We start from the raw sequence: 7,519 nt of genomic DNA on the forward strand, positions 1-7,519 counted from the left end.
GAAATAAATAACATATTATTGTATTTATAAATTTAGTATACGTATTTGGTATCTTATTTACAGAAAATAAATTTTTAATACATCGAACTCAACATGACGGTCTCTCTTTTTTTGGCACATTAGGTGCTAAATATGATAAACAGTGACATTCGACGGATGCTGAATATAGTACTCGGTTGAGTTATATTTTGTTTCCACTCTTCTTCGAAATGGTGATTTTCTGTTACTTTAAAAATCTTGTAACTTTTTTATATCGTGTACAACCTATTTTAATTAGATTCACCTAAAAATCCTTTGTATACTTTAAATTAAAATTCTTCAAAAAAGTTATTTTTATAACTTCTAATAATTGTTAGTGTCCTAAATAAATTCTCAAAAATAAAAAACACTAATATTTTTCTTATACGATGAACTAATTTCTAAAATTATTTATAACCTTATATTGTAAACGCTCTATTTATATGTATTTTTATCATTTCATGTGATATTTTCTTTTTAATTCAATTTGAACAAACATAAATTTAAACATGTACAAAACCTACTATCAAGGAGTAAATTCACTAAAAAAATGTCATAACTAACTCAACATCTTTCTAACGTACCTATTGACATATTGGTTTTCTATGACAAATTAATTTTAAATTTAACAACAGACCTATTCAAACACAAAAAGTCAATATATCTGTCGCGGAGTATGTCAGAAAGATGTTGAGTTGGTTATGATGATTTTTTTTAACTTACCTCTTGATTGTAGGTTTTGTGCATGTTTAAATTTATTTTTATACAAATTGGATTAAAAAGAGAATATCATATAAAATGATAAAAATGCATATAAATGGAGCATTTACAAAGGAACTTATTTTTTCACCATATAATCTAGGGTTGAAATAATTTTAGAAATTAGTCAATCACATAAGAAGAATATTAGTGATTGTTTTTAGATTTTTGGGAATTTATTTGAGTCACTAATAATTATTAGAAGTTATAAAAGTAGCATTTTTTTGAGATTTTTAATTTAAAGTATACAAAGGATTTTTTGGTAAATCCAATTAAAATAGATTGCACATGGATTATGAAACACGTACAAAAATTTATAAGATTTTTAAGTAACAAAAGACCACCGTTTTAAAGAAGAGTAGAAGTGAAATTTAACTTAGCTAAGTATTGTTCATGCAAACGGGAGTTGACTGAGAGTTTGGCTATATTCGGCATCTACCTTAGCTGCCGAATATAGCACTGTTCACTATATTCAACACTTCAGTACCGAATATGATGAATATTATCATATTTGGTATTTGAGGTGCCGAAAAAGAGCAGAGCCGACGTGTTTTCAGAGTACGGTTTGCTAAAAATTATTTTCGGTAAGTAAGATGCTAAATACACATGTTAAATTTATAAATACAATGATATATTATCTATTTTAATAAATACGATCGAGTACATTTTTATTTTACTAAAGCTAAGGTGCTGGTGCTGGTGCGCCGTGATTCTGTGTTTGGTTAACACATTTTGTCGGCCTCTTGACATTCTGGTCCTATCGTTTGGTTCAAATCACTGTAAGACTCGTATTCGCTACGGCTCATTCCCTTGACCAAGTCGCCGCACAATCCTTGGGCACTAAAGATTCCTGTCCTCGCGAGTGTTTGGGATCTTGTGGCTCCAACGGCGTAGGAGAAAAGGTTCACCGCCTGTGACAAATACAAGATGTTCTAGGACTATTTGGTAGGAAGCTCTACCTTGCTAGCCTCTTTTTTGGGCCAAAGTTCGAGGCACCACCACCTTTTCCTTTCATGATCTCGACGTACCGAAGAAAAACTTGTGTGACAACACCTCGCGAGCACAGGAATCATTGTATCCAAACTATTTACATGCAGTAGTACAAGATACATCCATGACTACATAGCCTTGCAAGAAGCTTCTCCGAAGGAAACTGAACGTAAGAGTCGATTCTCAATCTTTCATTGCTAAACTATGATACAGAGTATCCAGCTCGCAGTGAGGGTCTTGCTTTAGAGTTTGGGCTGTACATCAGGGGTCTTAATCCTGAGCAACTCATGAATAACCTCTTAGTCGTATCATCTCAGATCTCAGCTTGGAGAAAAGAAGAAAAGCCTCCGAAAATGCACTGCAAATGAGATCTTCACGATCCGTGTGTCTTGCTAAAGCAAGTAGCTGCCACTTCACATGAACCAGTTTTTGTCGCATCTAACACCTCCTGAAGAAAAATGGAAAGGAGCAACAAATTAATTCACAAGTGGCCGGATCAGGAAGAAATGATGCTACAACAAGCTCATGAAAATTTTATAAGAAATGTAGCTTGGCGCAAACTGAGAAGAAAGCCCCATCATAATAGGAAGGCAGTATCAGCAAAAAGCCAAAAGATGCATTATATAACCTAGGGTTGGCGCCAAAAATAAAATCATTCTTATGTGCTATACAAGAAAGGAACTACTTTTATGTTGCTATGTTACTGTCAGTTGTTAATGTGTCCTAAGCACATTTCATCGGCCTACCTACCAAATCTAATCGCATGGACAACAGAGCTAACTGATTTGGCATATGCAGATATGCTGCCTTACCTTGACTTGTATTGAGATGAGTCTCGTCTCCTCCCTTCCTGAGTAACCGTTGTGAACCCTACAGATGAAGTGTTTGGCTCGGCTAATGGATTGGTGACGAACCCGCCCTGAACTCCAAGCTTCTGCCTCTCCCACTTGTAAGAAGTTCTGCTCTCCTCAGAGTAGTTTGGGATGTCGGAGCCAGAGTACCTGGAACTGTATCTACCGCCATCATGTCTTCTCCAGAACTTCGGGCTCAGAATGCAGCACGCGTTCGTGTCAGGCTCACTGTTTGGAGTCCTTCCTGAAGAGGCAGCCAAATCACGGGAGATCTCATCCAATACCATCTCCAGCCCATTCACCCTCGCCTCCAAGGAACGTATCCCGTTCTGAGAGCTCCCCATAAATTTCTGACGAGCAGAAGTAATTGAAGTGTCAGATGTGTTTTCAGTTTCAAATGAGTAACAAAGAATAGATCAATGCCAAGCATGTTTCAGGACGTCTTACATGAGTTATTGTTTCATGTACAATTACCAAAAAAGTGACTTTACATTGGCAGCAGAAGATACAATACACATGCAAAACATATTGCCTATGAGATATGTGATTGGAACGTTGGCCGACGCTTTCAAATGCAGGGAAAAACAGTAATATTCATGATTCCTTCGCAGGGTTGTGTGTAACATAAGATATGCTTTGACAAAGTTGTTGATTAAGACATTGCCAAATTGCGGTCCAGGTTTTCCCCGTACCATGTCACTGCTCATGCCTAAATGCACATTGATCTGACTAGTGCTATCAGGACACATTGAAATTAAATGTATGATTCATTCCAAACGGTCAATGCTGCACACTGAGACCAAATAATACCCTCTTATTAAATATCCTGATGCACGAACAGGATAAGACCTCCCTTCAATGCACAAATCAGTCCACAATGTACAAAATAACGTCCAGTAGGGAATGCGTGAGCTTGCACCAAAATTTACTCTTTGTAAAAAAATTCCAAGCGACAAGATTTTTATTTTCTTTATTGCATGATAGCTTCTATCTCATACTCCCTTGTCATAAATACTTGAACTATTTGACCAAAATCCGGTCAAATTTTGAAAACTTTGACCGTCAATAGCTTCTAAAATATTTAGTTTGAAAATATATAAATCTTACGTGTAGATATGTCTTGAAAAATATTTTCATAATATTATATTTTCATTAGATATTAGAATTATATTTTAATAGAAAATAGTGATCAAATTGCACGAATACCGTAAAAAGTAAAAAAAAACTTCATGTATTTTTTGCTGGAGAGTATTAGACATTGGGGACATCTCATGTACTCGTGCACACGGGAGATTCTTAAGCAAAAAAGGAAAGAGAAGAAGAAAAAAATCAATTTAATATGAAGAATTAGTATGATATTTAACAAGGGATAATTACCTGAAGAAGATTAAGTAAGCTGGCCTGCTGATTCTCAATCTGAACCAGCTGCATCCTGATCTTTGAAAGGTCCTCATCTTTGTGACCTGATTGAAACTCCTCAGGCGCATCCTCAGTCTCAGCAGTCTCTTCAATGTCACCATCCCCATTGCATGGAACAACTCTTGATCCTGACTTGGTACCAGCCAACTTCTCGTACCCCTTCTCACCAGTCTTCTGGAACAGCATCCTCCGCGCCTCAAGCCTTTCTCTAACATTGCCTTCTTTCATGAGTTTCTCCTCGGTCACCATTTTGATCGGCGTCGCATCCAAAGCGACAGTAACATCGACCTTGTGCTCATAGTTCTTGGCTTGGTCTACGTTGCGGCGTGACGGAGGCGAATTCTTCTTGTTCGTGATGGAAGAAGGGCTGACTCTTCTGTTGCTGGCATTGTGCAATGCATCCCGTGGGGGCGACCTGCTAGTCGGCCATGAGTTCCTTCTTGTAACTGACGGGACAGAGTTGGAGCCCAAAGAATCAGTCGGGTATCGGCTATCACTCGCAGTCTCTGTTTAATTACAAAATCCATAGTGTTAGAAAAGCACATCGATGGTCTTGCCACCTATAATCCAGATCACTAAACCCAACAAATGTAATACTGTGTACATTGTCAGAGAAAAATGCCGTACATATATAAAAGAAGCGATTTAGAAAGGTGTCATATTTTCTTCAGAAAACAATTCTTGATAGTATGTTTTACTAAACACAGACTATTTCAGCCTTTTACCAAATATGTTCATTTTTTAGTGTACTGTGTAGTACAAACTCTAAAGCAAGCATAGACATTAAATTAACCCAAATATCAGAAGAAGAAAAAACCAAATAAAAAAGAACAGTGACTAGAACCTCAAGAACAACCACATCACCTGTAAGGGAAGATCTCGCCTGCGACGATGGCGGCACGTCGGAGGAGCAGACTTCCTCATCCACGTCAGGGATCTCCCTCCACGCCTCGATCATCCGGTTCATGGACTCGCGCACAATTTTCACCTGCATTGTGCCATGGAAGTGTAAAAAATGTCAACCAGCTGCAGATCCACGAGGATACCATGGCCAAGATTCCAACTACGCTACAAGGGGCCGACCTTATCAAATCTTTTCGCCTCGAAGACGGCAATGCAGGATGGTTTGTGGGAGATGAGATCATCCCCGTGCTCTTGTGCTAACAGCGCGAGCGCCTCGGCGGCAGACTTCCTCGCGGCCCAGTTATCGCCGGCAAGCGCGTCGCGGAGGCAAGGCACCGCGGTGGACGCAGCTCCGCCGCCGGAGGCGGCCGAGGCAGCGCCGATGAGGGAGATGAGGGCGGGCTTGGCCTTGAACGCGGCGCTGCGGAGGAGCTTGAGGAGGCGCGGGAGGAGGGCGCGGAGGTAGGCAGCGAGGTCGTCGGTGGGCGCCAAGGCCTCGACGGCCGCCGTCGCAGCGAGCGCGGCGGCCAACTGTGCGCATTGCTCCTGCTCGTGGAGCAGCGCGTCCGCGAGCGGCCCCAGCGCTGCGGGGGGCGACGCTGCGGCCCCCGCCGCGGCGCGCGCCGCGTCGACGAGCGCGGCGCGCACGGAGGAGTCCGGGTCCCGCACTCGCCGCAGCACGGCGGCCACGAGCCGGGGCACGAGCGGCGCGACGGCGTCCCTCGGGTGCTCGCCGGCCACGAGCGCGAGCAGCCGGAGCGTGTGCCGCCGCAGCGGCGTCCGGTCGGTGGGCCGCGCGTCGGAGACCGCGGCCACGAACCCCGGCAGCTCGTCGGCGTCCAGCCCGCGCGCGATCGCGTCCAGCTCGGCGGCCGCCATCGCCTCCGTGTCCCTGTCCGACAGCCGCAGCAGGCAGCGGTTCACCCGCTGCTTCATGTGCTCCCTCGGCGCGGGGCCCATGGCTCCCTCTGTAGCTTCACCACTCGGCGAGAAGCAGCAGCGCCCGAGCCGTCGTGGGTTCGGTGTAGCCGTGCAGGTGGGGGAAGGTGGCGGGCGAGGAGTCCGGAGGCAGGGCAGGCGCCGAGGCGGGGCGGGGCGGGGCGGTGGCGTGGCGGGTACTAATAGCGAGGAGGTGGCGGGTGGGAGAGGGAGGCGGGCGGAGATGAGATCTTGGAGTGGACTGCGTGCGCATTTATTAATTGTCCTTTTTAGGCGTATGTCGTCGCCATTTCCGAAATTGTGATGCTTTTTTGGTATCTTTATATGCATCATTGGTACTCAATTTTAAGTACAAATCAGACGCACACCATAATTACATCTACATATATCAACGTGAGTACACGCTAGCATACACATTTTTGGAGATGTGCCGGAGAATTTATCGGCTTTGCTTGGAGTGGTAGGTATACCAGTTGGTGTTTGGTGTGGTGAGTGGTGAAAATTGAGAGTATCAGACAAGCTCAGGTTTATGCCTCTTTAGTTTGGTGATTTCACGTTTTAGAGGAAATAATGGTAAATAGAAAATGTGACAACTGTTAGGTTAGTGTCAAACACACAACCAGCTAATAAAGTTTATTTTCTAGGACCGCTAAAAAATGGGAGAAACCTTTCCTAGTAAGTAAGGCAAAAAAATTGCTACATTTGATTCTAAATATAAGTCCATTTAGATTTATCCTAAATCAAGTTTTTTAGTTTTGATCAACAATAAAAAAATTATATAAATTGATAAAACAATTGATGTTCCTAGATTTATCATGAAAAAAGTAATATCATAATATATAACTCTTTCTATTTAAAATAATATATATTTTTAGATATTATTAGTCGAAGTATCATATTAGAGATGGTATCAATATCATAATAGACTTATATTTAGGATTAGATGGAGTACCTTTCATCATTATGATTATTTCAACACGATTCTCAACAGATTGTGTAAGCAACTTAACAGTGAGTAAAAAGGAAGAAAAATAAAATAAAATACCACCGTCCAATGGATGAATATCTTCCGTATAAAAAGCTCGCTGCATCACTGCATGCCATTGCTGATGTAACGGTGCATCGAGATCGAAGAGCACGTGACTAGAAATTCCAAACTTTATCCACAACCCTAATAAATCCTGTCCCCTAAGCTGCTTCTGATCAGCCAATCTGGCAAATCAGTTTGTTATCTTACATAACCCTGGCGAATCTGTATCTTTTACCATACAGTAAAGTTTTCTTTGCAGGCAATGGAGCTTTTTCTCTGGGTGAGGGAGACCAAGAAGAAAAGAGAATGAAATTCCCCTAACAATTTTTTCCCTAAGTGAAGGAAGGAAAAAGAAAAGAGAATAAAATCCCTCTAACAATTTTTTTCTGAGCGAGAAAAAGCAAGAAGAAAAGAGAGAAAAAGAGGAAGGAGTGAAAAAAAAAAGAACAGAAAGGATAGATACGCCTCCTTGCCTGGCCGCTCTGCATCGTCACTGCCAACGGGAAACCTGTAATTCCATGGGCTATATATAGCTCCAAATCTTGTCACTCCTTTTCTATTCCTCTTCCCAGTGCCAATCCAGCAAGTGAAATAAAGGTTTCATGTGTAT

The 7,519-nt window shown here is 41.9% G+C and overlaps 1 protein-coding gene across 1 annotated transcript; it reads right to left on the reverse strand.

The window, feature by feature from the left end:
• Window positions 1-1,834: 1,834 nt before the first annotated feature.
• LOC133930538 (TORTIFOLIA1-like protein 3) lies at window positions 1,835-6,489 on the reverse strand. The gene is made up of 5 exons (XM_062377196.1): window positions 5,121-6,489; window positions 4,902-5,025; window positions 3,996-4,543; window positions 2,580-2,968; window positions 1,835-2,215 (listed from the first exon to the last, which is right to left on the reverse strand). Exons 1-5 carry the CDS (start codon window positions 6,210-6,212, stop codon window positions 2,206-2,208), a joined length of 2,163 nt encoding a protein of 720 aa, XP_062233180.1. The 5' UTR covers window positions 6,213-6,489; the 3' UTR covers window positions 1,835-2,205.
• Between the last annotated feature and the right edge of the window lie 1,030 nt (window positions 6,490-7,519).

The sequence above is a fragment of the Phragmites australis genome, chromosome 10, assembly GCF_958298935.1.
Source record: "Phragmites australis chromosome 10, lpPhrAust1.1, whole genome shotgun sequence".
NCBI lineage: Eukaryota > Viridiplantae > Streptophyta > Magnoliopsida > Poales > Poaceae > Phragmites > Phragmites australis.